A 14497-nucleotide genomic window follows, 5' to 3' on the forward strand; every position below is an offset into this window, starting at 1 on the left:
TTGAAAAGCACCAGGGCTATGGGTAGGAGGATTTAATCGGAGATCTAAAAGAAAAAAAAAAATCCTAAGCCAAATCAAATGTTGAGCCTAAACCCTGATCCAAGCACAGGTTCTTGGCCTCGCCATGTGACTTGGCCTTGACGTCTGACGCCTGCACTAACAAGCAAATGCCATGACTCAGGTAATTCTCCCTCTCTCTCTCTCTTTCTCTCCCTGGATCTCATTTTGTTTTGCAAGCCATGGCATGAGCTAGCTTTAGCCTTGCCATAAAAATCTGACTCACTTCCTAAGGGCAGGCTAAAATAACCTAAGGATTTTTTAAAATGCTGCTTTTACCTTCTTAGCCACAACAGAAAGACATTGGGGGTTTCTGGAGGAAAAAAAAAAAAAAATCAGGTTTGTTAAACACAGATGAGATGTTCTTTCCAGACTGATTTTCTTTGACTCTGTGAGTTGCTCCTTTTCAGAAGAGAAAATCTGTGCCTCTCCCGTGGCTAGCGTTTGACAATCAGCACTTCTTCTCTCTTCCTTGAGTGGTAAAGCCAGGGAGAGGGAGAGGGCTGAAAGTAAAGCAGAGAATTGTTCAGATTGCCTAGATCCCTCCAGGAAGTGATCTTTCTGCTTTTGCTCCAGACACACGCCTCCCAGCGAGCCAGCAGCTCCAACTAATTAGCACACGTGATGGGAATAGGAAACAAAGTCACAAACAATAGTAGCGTGGGAACACAGTGTAAACTGCAATTACATAGACCCCCCCTCCTCCCCCCCAGCCCACCCCCCACTCTGCCTTTCTCCAAATAAATAAATAAAGACATAAATAAATAAATAAGTGTATAAATCCAAAAGAGCTGCTGACAATACAGCAGATAAGCGTGGGAGGGAGCGCGGACTGTGCTGGGCAGGAGGTGAAGATCAGCGTTTGCAGGACGAGCAAGAGCCAGCTATTATTTTCATTCCATACTTCAAGTATATCGAGGCTGCTTAGTTTCCTTTCGTTCAGCGCTGGGGCACAACAGAAAAATGTGTTTGGGGAATTTCAGCACTTGCCAGGTCATGGGGGAGGTCAGTCCACTTTTGTTGGGAGAGAGGCAGAAGAAGAAAGAGGGCAATCAAATATCCTCCTTGAGACAGCTTACAAGCACATGTCTCATGCTGTCAGGGGGCTAGGCTCCAGTGTGACACTTCCAGCTTCTTGTCCTCCTGCCAAGCTGAATATGTTTGGTATATGTTATATATGTGAGAAGTGGTCACCACTTCCCCAGCCGACCACAGCTTTAAGACATATTATAACGGAGCTATTGTGTGGGATTAAACACATTTGCTGCGGTTTAAGCATTAAGAGCGTGTGACTGTTTGCACTTGCTTTAGAGCACCGTCATTAACACTGGCTGTGGAGGTGTTCTTACAGAGCTCATCATCATGGCATCGCAGTGCTTAGACGGTTATGTATCGAGAGGCATGTCCTAGTGATTTGGTTTTGTGACAAGTAAACACAAGAGATTTTTATCACTGCTCCAGCAGCATGAATGTAGAGGCCTGGATATGCATGGGGAGTTACTGCTATAGCTGACCTGGCATCCTGCTTTGGTAACTCCTGTTCCCATATAGCTGAGATTTTCTGGAATAAATCTTTCAGATGGGTGCTACTTTGGAAGAAAACTATTTCTCCTGGAATAATTAGTCTTCTTCAAATGCAGATGAAACAAAGGTCACTCTGAGAACAGTGGATCCACACAGGGTATCTGTTTTGCGCTGCTATACTGGTCAGCTCTGCAGGGTCTTAACTTTTCTGAAAACCATAGGAATGCTGCAGTTTTTAAGTACCGTAAGTAAGACTGAAATAAGGCGTCTCACAGGAGAATGCCTTCAGTGTCAGCATAGCTCATTGCTATTTTGTTACTGTGTTTTTGTATCACTTCAAAATTGGCTCGAATCTCAAAATTAGCTGAATTATGACCCCTCAGTTTGGAGTCAAAAACTCTCAGGTCAGATGCTGATACACATGTAGATTATTTAGGAAGTAAAAGTTTCCCTAACAAAAAGTAGGTTCAGTATCTAACTTTGTTCTGGCAAAACCAGAGTGGCACTTCTGTTGCTTATTTTTATCCTGGTATTCCATAACGTAATGGAAGAAACAACCGATGATAGGATTTGATTTTGATATCCTCCGATGTCCAAATACTCTGCCTGCCTGGAATAAGGTTTCACATTCAAACCAGTCAAGCTTAGTCTTTATTTTATCTAAAGTGGGCAAATCAGGTTACTTTGCCAGGATTTCCATGATGAAACCTCAGCCAAAAATCCTGACCACCTCGCGGCAATTAAAAATCCCTGGCACTTTCTCACTCCTGTCACACATGCTAAACATCCCCTTACAGTTCATTACTCTGCGACTGTGGGTGTCTTATGCAGCAGTTGTTTCCCCAGGTCTAACTTCTGCTCAGGTGGCTGATTGCTGTGGGACAGCAGGTGTCTAGTAAATATTATGGCAGAAAGGTGTGAGGTGAATACAAGTCATCATCTGAGACAAAATAAAGAGACGCTTTTTGAGGAGTCAGCGGTCACCATGTCAGATAGGTAACATCCACCGTTTTCTTGTAATTTATGACAACTTGTCTGTGCAATGATCATCAAAGCTTTTAATAGCTGGTACCTTCAAAAGCAATAAACTATTACTTTGGTTTGCTTTATTCCAAACTGTACTTACCAACAGTTACCGGGTATGCCCAACTTTCATTTTTATTTTTGCATGATGAAATGTAGTTCTAGGAAACTTTTTAGGAAAAATAATTGTTTCTATTTGCTAAAAATTCAGGTTTTCCCCTTAAAAGAGCATACTTTTAAGTAACAGTTTGCATGGTGGAACAGAAGATCAGGGAGCTGTTTTCTATCCTGTGCTTCCTAGCAAGAACGAATAGCACACACACATTTTTCTCAAAGCTGCATCGTACTGGCAAAGAAAAGTCAAAGTAGGTCTCAGACTGTAAACTCTTTGGAGCAGGGACTTCCATACTTCATTGTGTAACACAAAAAAAGCATGGTTTGAACACTACTCTTAGAACACCGAAGCTGCAAAATTGCACAGGAAAATGGCTAGTCAGGCTGTTCCTTGATGGACTGAGAGGATTTTGACAGCAGGAAACCAGAGCAAGTTTCTGTATGATTATTCCTCAGTCCAATTATGAGAAAAGTACTGTAGGAACAGAAGAAAACTATTTTGGCAAACTACAGAGGGCTTGGTTGAAAAAAGGTCAGCAAAAAGAAAAACACGGTTTTACTCTGTGATATCTGGTGCACAGTGTACCATGATACTGAGGAATGAACACGGGGATAAATAAACTGCCCAGCTATAGTGAAACTGTCACCTTGGTGGGATGGTGCCTGTGGGTGACACAGATCTGTGGCCATTGTCCTCTCTAGCATTTGGCAATGCTGATAGAGGCTGTCCTGACAATAACATGATACCGAATTTCTTGTGTGATTTTACACACAAGGTACAGTCTTACACACATGGACATTATGTCATTTTCCTGTAATTAAGAGCAAAGGTGGCTGCAAATCAAACCAGAATTTTCTACACGACACCACCCCAAGTCAGCCTTCTTTTTCATCTGAGACAGCCATTAGTTATCAGGACCTGGCATCATTCCTCCTGTAGGGTCTCAGCCTCCTTCAGTGCACAGGACAGGCTTTGGGAATGAAGGAAAGGATGTTTAGTGGAAGACGCGGCTGTCTGTAAGAGCCTTGGCTCAGAGGGAGGCGCGCATTGAAAGAAAAAAGGGGTTGAATTGATTGGAAAAGAAACCAGGTGATAGAATAGCCAATCTGCCCATTCCCCTCTCAGTCAGAGGGCTGACTGAATAGGAGGTATCTTTGACTGTCAGCAGCTTGAATGGGTGTTCACAGATTAGCCTTTTACACAGTTATAGCCCAGGTCTTGGTTTTGGAGATGAGCTGAAGCCTAGTCAGGTAAATGCAAAGACTTCAGAGCCATCCAGAACAGAAATCTGTCTGTATCGCTGCTGTTAACATGCTGACAGGGCTAGTCTTGCTTATTTATAGCCATACACTACTTCCAAAAAAATGAGACCTGAAACCTATGCTGCAGCAGAAGTGTTGCAGCTGAAGCATTCTGCTTACAGTAAGGACTTTGATGTAAAAATTATTCCCATCCTTGGTCAGCATGAAGAGAGAAATGCCTTGATGACCTGGCCATCACCGGAGATTCACAGGAGTGTGAATGTGTAACGTTTATGTTCTGCTGCTTCAGTGGTTGCTCCAGCACGAAGGCACACAGCATCTGCACAGCAGAATTGGGGGCCAGCATGCTTAGAGAGCACCCAAGCCTAGCTTCTGAACTGGATATCTGGACCTCAGAGACACGCAGACATGAATTTCAGTGTTCAGCTCCTAACAAAACACATTTACAGTCGTAGTACTGCTAACAGAGCATGCAATAAGTCTCAAAACCCCTTCCGTTGCTCTCGCTCACTTCTCCAGTGCTTCCATTCGATCCATGATAACTAGTTTTGGACCGTGTCAGTGGCACCAACAATTGACACATTCAGCCAGAAGTCAATAAAGAAAAAGACAAGATTTGGAGCAGCAACTTCTTGCTTGCAGAGCTGATGCTGCAGCTTGATATATGCAGGGGGTGGGGGTGGGGGACCATGGGGGGGGGGGCATTGATGTTTTTGCCTGGCTGCAATGCGAGTGCCAGAGCCACCGGTTGAATTGGGCACAGTAACCATAGTAACGGTGAGTTTCCGGGACTCAGGGTGACAGGTTGACGGGATTACTCTTCAAAGAACTTGCTCCCTTGGGAGAGAAGACCTAAAGGAAGGGGATGGGAGTTAATTTAGCACACACACTAGAGCAAGGGTCAGCAGTGGCAGGTCTCGGCTGGAGGGAAGCCTGCAGCAGCAATAAACAACTCCCTTTCAGTGGGACTTTGACTAGCACTGAAATCACAGTAGGAGGCATTCAACAAAGAAAAATGGGGGGGTGCACACAAAAAGTGACACCACTCCCTTCTAAGGGGCAGTCACGCCAGCAGTTCCTGAATGTCTCAAACCCGAGCCTCTGCTTTGCTGTACCTCCTAGTGCTGGATGGGAAAACTGAAACCACACACGGGCAAACATTTCTTATCTTCCCACGGCAGCTGATAGCCAACTGTAATTGCTCATACTGAGGCCCAGCTACACTCTACCTGCCCGTTCCTGTAAATCATTCAGAGAAGTCAGTGTCTACACAAGCTCTGAAAACATCTTTGGAGGCTGCCTGGCCCCAGTGGTTCACGGAGCTAAGGATGGGGGCAGCTCCAGGATCTGACTGCTGGGAACCTGGGTGGCCAGACCTCTACTCACAAACAATAAATGCTGAATGCCAAGTAACTTCTTTTACAACATTTTTTTCCCCATAGTAGGAAGAAGACATACACATGCCTGGGTGGGAGAAGTCAGATGTGTAGTCTGCAGGCCAAAAAGGCATTAAATGTCACTGCACCTTTCACGGACCCGGCTTTTGGTCCTGTAAAAGCAAGTGGTGCAGGCAGAGATGTTTCACAATGAATATGTAGGGGCTGGAATGGTGGATGTAATAGAAGTGCTGGCACGGGCTTAATTATAGCACTGCAGAAAGGATAGATTTATGAAAAATGTGATGTGGGAACAGAATATTTCCATTGCCTTCTGTTATACCTAGAGGTGGCTGCAGGCCTGTTTTTATCTTCTCAACTGCAGCTCTTTTACTACCTTTAGCCTGGTCCTTGCTTCCATTTCCCTTCCCACCAGAGATGCTTTGCAAAAATATGGGCAACTCCACAAAATCTATAGCAACTCTGTGCCAGGAACTTTTACCCAAACAAGTGGGAGGTTGAAAGCAGCTACTCCAGGTTCTTGAAATGGGGAAACCCGGGTTCATCGGTTCTTCGCTGTCATACTGTGCATGTCTTGGTTTATCCTCCAGCCCCTCCAATTGCGAAATGCAAAAGAATCAACTTGGAAAAGGAGCTGTAGTTGAAAGGCTTCATGTAAATGAAAATTTAATTATTATGAAACCACCTCAAAGAGTACACCCTTATTTCACCTGTCCCATTTTGCCAGTACCTCAGCCTGAGAAAGCTGGCAAAATCAAGAGGGCTTGTGCTGAGGAACGTGGCAATTTAGGGGAATACGGCACCTGGGCTCGGGGCCCTGCTTAGTGCAAAGCAGCATGTACTCGCTGCGAGCATGCTGGCCAGAACTCTGCACATGCTGCACGCAACGCTGACCTTTCCTGTCATCCCTCCTTCCTCGCCAGCAACTGCATAGCAAAGCGCATTTGCTTTCAGCTTCTTAAAAAACTGTTCCTGCTCCTCCAAAGTGCTGGAGTCAAGGAAAGGATTTGGCTGGCAGATTTGTGGCTCAGAAAAGCACAGTCGAGACAGACCCCCTGATTTCTTTTGCACTTCCAACAACAAAAAAACACCCCAAACCCTAAATTTAAGCCTTTTGGGCTTTAGCCACTCATTTAACTCCTTCTTTTTTTTTTTTTTTGGGGGGGGGGGTGGGGGAGGGGGGAAGGGCGGGGGGACGGGGACGGCAATCTGCCTCCGCTGCAGCTTCCCCTTTCCCTGCCGCAGCACGCCCAGGGTCCCCGGACCCACGCCGGCCTCGGCAGACGCCGTGACCCTACATGGGGTGTCATCGACCCGCAGGGCTCGGGCTGCCGGGGGGACGGACGGACGGACGGACCCGGGACTGACGGCAGCCCCGAGAGCGCCCCGGAGCTGCCCTGCCCACCCGCGTGTGTGTGTGTGTGTGTGTGTGTGTCCCACGTCGGGGCCCGCACGCGGCGGCCGCCGCCGCGCGCCGCCCCGCGCCAGAGCGCCGCCGCCCGCCGCGCCCCGCGCCTGCTTTCCCACGGCCGACGGCGCGCGACCGCGCCCCCCCGCCCAGCCTGAAAGAGGAATCGGGAGGGGGGGGGGGGGGGGGGGTGGAAGGAAGGGGGTGGGGCCCAAGCGCCCGACCGGCGGCAATTGGCTGAGGCCGGGGCGCCGGCGGCCAATGGGGGGGAGGCGGGGGCCGCGCGTGGCGGTGCTGGGCGGCGGGCGGCGGCGGGCGTGCTCTGCCCGGCTGCCCGACCGACCGACCGACCGACCGACCGACCGACCGACTGACTGACTGACTGACGACCGACTGACTGACCGACTGACTGACTGACCGACTGACTGACTGATCGACCGGCTGCCTGCCCGCCGCCCCGCTGCCTCCTGCCCTCCCGCCGCCCGCCCGCCCCGCTGCCCGCCCGCGGCGGGGCGAGAGGCGAGGGCGTGGGAACCGCCGATGGGGGAGACGGGCGCCGGGCGAGGCGCGGGGCGCGCGCTGGGCTCCCTCCTCCCGCGCGCCGCCCGCCGCCCCCCCGACGGCCGCCCGCGCCCCGCCATGAAGCGGGCGCACCCCGAGTACAGCTCGTCGGACAGCGAGGAGCTGGACGAGGCCATCGAGGTGGAGAAGGAGAGCGCGGATGAGAACGGGTGAGCAGCGCGGGCGGGGTGGGCGCCGTGAGGTGGGCGCCCCGACCCTCTCCCGCCCCCCCCCCCCCACTCCCCTCCCCCCCCCCCCCCCGCCGCCTCCCCGGGGTGTCAGTGCCTGTGGTGACCCGTGTCCCGCTGCTCCCCGCAGGAACCTGAGCTCGGCCGCGGGCTCCATGTCTCCCTCCACCACCTCGCAGATCCTGGCCAGGAAGAGGCGCCGAGGGGTGAGTGCCTGCCGGCCGGCCGCGGCTCCCCACAGCCCCGGCCCGCCGCCCCCCTGACCCCCCGCTTTCTGCCCTAGATCATCGAGAAGCGGCGCCGCGATCGCATCAACAACAGCCTGTCCGAGCTGAGGAGGCTGGTGCCCAGCGCCTTTGAGAAGCAGGTTAGCGCCCAGTGACCCTCCGCACTGCCTCCCCCCCATCCCGGGAGGAAGGGTCACCCCGCGTTAACGTCTCTGGTTCTGCCTAAAAAGTTTTGTGCCTTCCCCATCTCTCCTAGGGATCAGCCAAGCTGGAAAAAGCAGAGATTTTGCAGATGACTGTTGATCACCTGAAAATGCTGCATACGGCAGGAGGGAAAGGTAAAGTTTTGCGCCTGACAGCGTGTCAGCAGCTTTGCAGAGAGGGTGCTGCAAGAGGGGTGCATTCCCTAGCATTCGGTGTGCGGCGTGCTGCGGGAGCGCTTGGAGAAAGTGCATGGAAACTCTCTTAAGTTTCATCAGGAATTTGGGACTTTTGTCTGCTTGAAAGCATTTGCAGCATGGCCAGCCCTGAAACGTTTTACATTGCTAGCTCCAGGTTGTTCCAGGGGAGAGCGATTACAAGTTGTTCTAGCAGTGTGTCAGCACTGTGAAGAAGCAGCTTTGGGCAACTTGGAAAACACAAAGTTTTTATTGTTGTTAAATGCTTCTCTAACTTTCTGAAAGTTCAGAACAGAAACTAGAAGAAAAATACAGGGTGAAATGAGTAGTGAAGAGAATTAGCAAAAAATGGTGAGATGCACTGTTAAGAAAAAAGTATGTTGCCTGCAGAAGTCCCCTCTGATAAGTTAGGACTTGTGTTTCTAATGAATTTCACCGGGCTGTGGTTTTGCTTGCACTGGGGAGACATGAAAAGAACAAAAGTACTTTCCTCCAGTGGCAGTGTGCAATTTCAGTTTAAAAATGGCAGTCTGTGACCGGTCTTGGGACTTGCAGCATCACAGCACAGATATAAAAGAAAAGCTTGTTTGACAAAAAAAAAGAAAAAAGAAAAAAAAAGAAAAAAAAAAAAAGGAGCTTGGCAGTTAATCTATGGTTGGGAATACTAACCACATCCAAGTGAAATATGCTTATAGGAGAGGGTGGAGTGGGGAGGCTACATGTAGACAATGACTAGAAAGCAGCATCTTAAGACTCCGTTCTTTCTTCTTTTCTCTTAGGTTATTTCGATGCTCATGCTTTGGCTATGGACTATCGGAGTCTAGGGTTTCGAGAGTGCCTGGCTGAAGTTGCTCGATACCTTAGCATTATAGAGGGTCTGGATGCCTCCGATCCTCTGCGAGTTCGACTTGTGTCTCATCTCAATAACTACGCCTCTCAGCGGGAAGCAGCAAGTAGTGCACACACTGGCATTGGACACATTCCTTGGGGCAGTGCCTTTGGACATCACCCTCACATATCGCACCCATTGCTGCTGGCTCAAAACGGGCACGGTAATACCAGTACTACAGCATCTTCCACAGAACCCCACCACCAGACCAGAATTGCCGCCCCACATGCTGAAACTTCCTCACTCAGAGTGCCCCCAAATGGCAGCGTTGGACCAGTGCTCCCTGTGGTCACATCTACTACCAAACTGTCTCCTCCTCTTCTCTCCTCCATGGCATCTCTGTCTGCGTTCCCCTTTTCGTTTGGCTCCTTCCATCTGCTCTCCCCCAACGTGCTGAGCCCATCTGCACCAACGCAGTCGGCAACCCTTAGCAAACCATACAGACCCTGGGGGACGGAGATTGGAGCCTTCTAAGAACTAACTCTTTAGTAGGGGTGGGGAAGCCTACAAACCTAGCTGAGCTGGGTTATGCGATGCTTAAAATTGAAGTTCTTAATAACTGGGACAAAGGTACAGCTTCACCTTAACTAAGTTTGTCTAAAAACTGTCTCTTTGGATTTTTCTTTTTGTTTTCTACATTTTTGTATTAGCAATTCTGTTTGTTTTTTTTTTTTTTTTTTTTAAATAGTTGCTGATGTTGTCCAAAAATAAAATTACAATAGTGGTTGTTAACACTTGTGTTAGATCTGTGCTGAGCATTTAAATCACTTTTGTAAACAGTTTGTTTCAAATGTTTCATTTTTCCCAAGTAAGTCAGACTGCCTTTTTATGAAGATACATCACCTATTACTATTAGCAATGGCCTAGTTTAGTAAACAGCTTTTCCAACACCACTTTTCTCAGCATTAACGAGCTATGTTTTTGTTAGTATTTTGTCACTGAGATGTCCTATGAAGAATTACTCTTTTTGTAAACTATATTTGAGTCTTATATTTCTGAACTAAGCGTTGACAAATCAGAGGGACCAGCTTGATCACCTTTATCTAAGATCCCAATTTCTATTTCTTCTGCAGTGGTTTGGTACATATGGTGGTCTTATTCTAGTCCCTAGTGGACATTTACTCACATCTCAGAACCACTACGCTATTTCTTCCACCAAAAGGAGCAGTATGTGCTTTGGAGCAAACTGGAGTGGGGAGGGTGCAGAAGCCAAATGACACGCTATACTGATGGTGGGTTTAGTTGCTGGGGAAATGAAGGGAAAAAAAGTTGTCACCTGCAGTAGTCTTCTGGCCGGAGCCGGTCATATGCATCCTCACTTCATAGGGCCAGGTTCTGCTTTGAGTTACAGTGCAGTAATTGTTCTATTGCCCCATCCCTCTGTGAGCTTCAAATTTGCACCTGAAAGGCATGATGCTGGTATTTAAATAGCCGATGGCATGGTACAGTGGGGACCCGTTCAGTGCACGGCCTTGTTGCTTAACAGAAATATTGTAACCCGTTGATTTTTCTGTTGAGTTTTACTTCTAGGTGCAGTTCAGTGCCACTCCTCATTTTTTAAGGGCTCCGCTGCATACTTGTGTGCGTGAGAGTGTGTGTGGGTACATGTATATTTTGGTTGATTTCATGAGAATCTTAATCTGAACAGGTTTATCTGGTGAGTTCCACTGGACGGGGTTTGACTGCTCCTGTATTTGTGCTGTGGCTAAATAAAGGAGAAAGAACAAAGTATTTTAAATGACATGTTTGTCTGATAAATATCAGTGGAGAGTTCTATACCTATGGGTATCACGGGAGATATCGAACAATTGCTATTTGGTTTCGCTGTGGGCATTTGTATTTACTTTTTCTCAAATATTATGGTATACTCAACTAGTGCAGTATACATAAAGAACTGCAACTGCGTTGCCTCAGAATAACAGCTGAGGAAATGAAAATTTAGGATAGATCTTGTGTGTCACTTCTGCTTGTCTGGCAGTGTGTGGGCAGACAACGGAGAGTCCAGGGTTACTGCTAAAGAAGAGGCTAAAGCTGCACTGCACCTGAATATTCATACTGATTTGTATTAATATTAAAAAGTGATCATCTTTACAAATGCAGAGTCCTTTCCTGTCTAACTCATGACATCTTTATCCGTCCTATAGCTCTGTAACAAAGTGTTGTACCTAGCAGTCCACTGTTTAGCTCACAGTCAGTACATGAGTGCAGAATCTACCCAAGGTCTCTTGACTTGCCCTGTATTTGTTACTGAGCGATATTAGTAGCATCTTACCCTTTTTCTTAAGGTAACAACCTGACCAGCTTACATGTCGATAGTTTTTCTCCAGACATGGTCTGCCCTACCTGCACACCTCTGCCTGCAGAGCAACTTCTCCTGGAAGTACCTCACTTCTTCCCTCTGCATTTGAACTTATAGTACGCTTGTGTTGGTAAATGGCACATCCTTGTCTGGATTTAGCTCTGCCAGAATAGCAGAAAGAGCTCGGCCCTGTGGGAGACGAGAGCTTTGTTTAAAGAGGGGCTCTTGGGCCAATTAAGGAGTGGCATTGATGAGAGGCTTTCTCGGAAGCAGGATTGCCGTGAGGCTGGAAAGAGTGGGAGGGCATTCAAGTGCGTAACCTTGTTTTACCTTCCTCGCTAGGCTGTAGGAGACCACTGCTAGAAATGAAACGCAAAAAAACCACTGTGGGAGCTAGAAATACATAGGTGTTATTAAGGAGAGATTATAGAGCATAGTATTTCATGTAGAAACATGAAATAAGAGGCTGTAAAATTCCAAATCCAGTTTCCTTTTCACAGTGTGTATTGTCTCCTGTTTAATTATACTCTGCCCTGTCCCTAATAGGTTTTTATACCAAATTAACAACTCCTACCTTGAAGATTGCTATAGTGCATGCAACTATTCTTTAGATCTTTTAATAAATGGCAATGCTTCTCAGCCTTTTAATGGTTATTTCATTGACATTCAAATGACTTTGCCTTCCTCTAAATAGCTGGCTCTTTTGTGTAGAAAGACCCCTGTATTTTTTTTTTGTCCCACTGTCCTATTCTTGAATGGATTTCAGAAACAGAGAGTGCAATAAAAGTTTAGCTGGTGGTGCTTGTCTCTATATCCACTGTCTTCTCATTCCATTATCAATGGGAAAGGTATTAATGAAAAGTACTAACTTTATTCAACTTTTGCAGTAAGTCTACGTTAATTTTTAGAGACTCAAGATCTACTATTTGCTATTGTAGAAAGAGATGAACAAATTCTAGGAACTCACAAAAAATAGTAATTCAAATGGGAAAAGCACGCTCCACAAGCTGAAGCACCAGAGTTGGAAGTCCAGGGCTGTATTACTACTTGTGCTGCTAACTTTGTAAACCATGCTTGGCAGCCACTTAATCATATTTGTTTTGTCAGCTGTGAAAAAGGGATGGCAGTCCTTGTTCTCCTTTCATCAAGAGACAGTAGTTGGAAATTTTCTATATGAATGAAAAATGCTGTTTCTCACAAACTACACTTCCGAGATGTTCTGCTATTTTTGTTTCCTATAGGGTGCTAGGTTTCTAAAGGCAAACTGAGATGGGCAAAATGATCTTGCTGCTACAGAGAACAGATATGACCTGAGCCCAAAACATTTCCTTGTTTACGCTATTGCAAAAGAGCAATTCAGGAGCATAAGCTTGACCAGAGGGACGCTGGGGAAGAAAGGAAATGCATTTGTGACTTGATCCCATGACCCCCCAACTACCTTCAATTGCTTTGGATGAACTGTGTCTGTTGGGAAATTCTCAAGCTAAAGCTATATGTGGGATGTAAATTGATGTGGTATTTCATATAAGCAAATATTATCTTCCTTTATCAAGGAATCTGGATTTGAGTGCAGAATAAATATAAAACAGAATAAATATAAAAGGCTGTTAAATGCTGCATAAAACCAGACACAAACCTTTGGAAATCCATTCTGTGCTTTGGTGTAAAGGAATAGCTCATGAAGGTGACATTTTTTAGCTTTTAGAAAGAAGCTGTCAGCAGTTCTTAAGACTGTTTCTGTTCAGCTCTCCCATCTTAATACTAGTAGCATGACAGAGTTTATTAGGATCATGCTAAAAACTCCATGAAACCTGGCTATTGCTCTCTTCACTCACACATCAGCATGTGAGTCCCCAGGTGACAAGAGCCTTCCTAGACTATTGCATAGCAGGGGGAAGCCTGCCAGTTTTTTTTTTTTTTTTTTTTTTTTCCAAGCAACAAACAAGCCCAAGTGATTGCAGATAAACTGAAATCCTTCTTCCTGTTTTATATTGTGTGCATATTCACAAGCGCTTCTTGCCAGAAACTCCCAGTTTGGATCATAACATACTCTCTATGGAGCTGGAAGTCTGCAGTGAATAATGTGGAGGTCATGGGCTTTATGCGGGAAAGCAACAGAAATGATTTACAAAGGCCTTTTCTGAGGCCTTACATGAAAGGCTGTGGAGATGGGTTGTGGTACTTGTGACTCAGTATGCTAAGGCATGATTATGTCCATGTATTAACCAGCCTACCTGGCCTCGTAGAGCAGTGTGTGCTTTGCCTGTAACTGAATGCCTCTCTCTCCACTTGCTCAGCTTATAAATAAAAATTAGAACAGTCCCTTTCTTCTGGAGCCAGAAGATGAAGGCATTGACTCATGCTTGCAATATAGTAGCTTGACTGCAGTAATAAATGTTGAAATGTCTATGCCTAGTAAGATACAGATACTTGAAGGTGTCTTTTGGGAGTCTGAAGTGTTCATTTGGTGAAAGCTTTTATTAAGGAAGTGCTTGGGTATTATATGTTGTTCTCTCTTATTCCAGCTAGTCCCACGCAATTTTTTCTCTAGCAAATTCTACCAATATTCATGCAGTTTGAAGGAGTGGACCAGACTTCCTTGCTTTGACCCATGCTGTGTGCAGCCTGCCCAAGCCTTCCCAGCAGAGCGAAGTTCATAGGCAGAGGTTCTCTTCCAGCTGCTTTTTCTTTTTTTTTCTTTTTTTTTTTTTTTTCAACACATCATGTAACACAGCTGTATAATGCAGGAGAGGTTTATCTAAGTATTCAAAATGGCTGAGCACTTGGGGCAATCTGCCCTGCTTATAGAGCCTTTAACCACATTACATTGCTTGGACCTTTTCACAGTCTTTTAGCAGGCCGCTTTCTTCACGTGAAGCCTCCTGGAAAGGAAGGGAGGATAGCTGGAGCCAGTTCTGCACATCTTCTGCACTGCTGCTCATCGGGGCAGCCTCAGCACAAGGAGACCTCTGCAGACCACCTCCTTCTCTCTTCATTGGAAAGGCTTCTTGAAGCTTTCCATGTGGCCTGTATTTCTCCAAGGTAAGCTGTAAAATCTAGGTACAGACAGTAGCAACTGATTAAATGATGGTGACGGTACATCTGCTTCTCTGTTTTGTGCTGCTTTCACAGAAGAAAGGATGTTGGGA

The 14497-nt window shown here is 46.6% G+C and overlaps 1 protein-coding gene across 1 annotated transcript; it reads left to right on the forward strand.

Moving 5' to 3' along the window:
* Positions 1 to 7203: 7203 nt before the first annotated feature.
* HEY1 (hes related family bHLH transcription factor with YRPW motif 1) lies at positions 7204 to 10780 on the forward strand. Its single transcript, XM_042786273.1, has 5 exons — positions 7204 to 7517; positions 7666 to 7741; positions 7819 to 7902; positions 8019 to 8100; positions 8940 to 10780. Exons 1-5 carry the CDS (start codon positions 7327 to 7329, stop codon positions 9521 to 9523), a joined length of 1017 nt encoding a protein of 338 aa, XP_042642207.1. The 5' UTR covers positions 7204 to 7326; the 3' UTR covers positions 9524 to 10780.
* Positions 10781 to 14497: the final 3717 nt, after the last annotated feature.

The sequence above is a fragment of the Tyto alba genome, unplaced genomic scaffold (genome assembly GCF_018691265.1).
Source record: "Tyto alba isolate M040663 unplaced genomic scaffold, T.alba_DEE_v4.0 Super-Scaffold_9, whole genome shotgun sequence".
In the NCBI taxonomy this organism is placed as follows: Eukaryota; Metazoa; Chordata; class Aves; order Strigiformes; family Tytonidae; genus Tyto; species Tyto alba.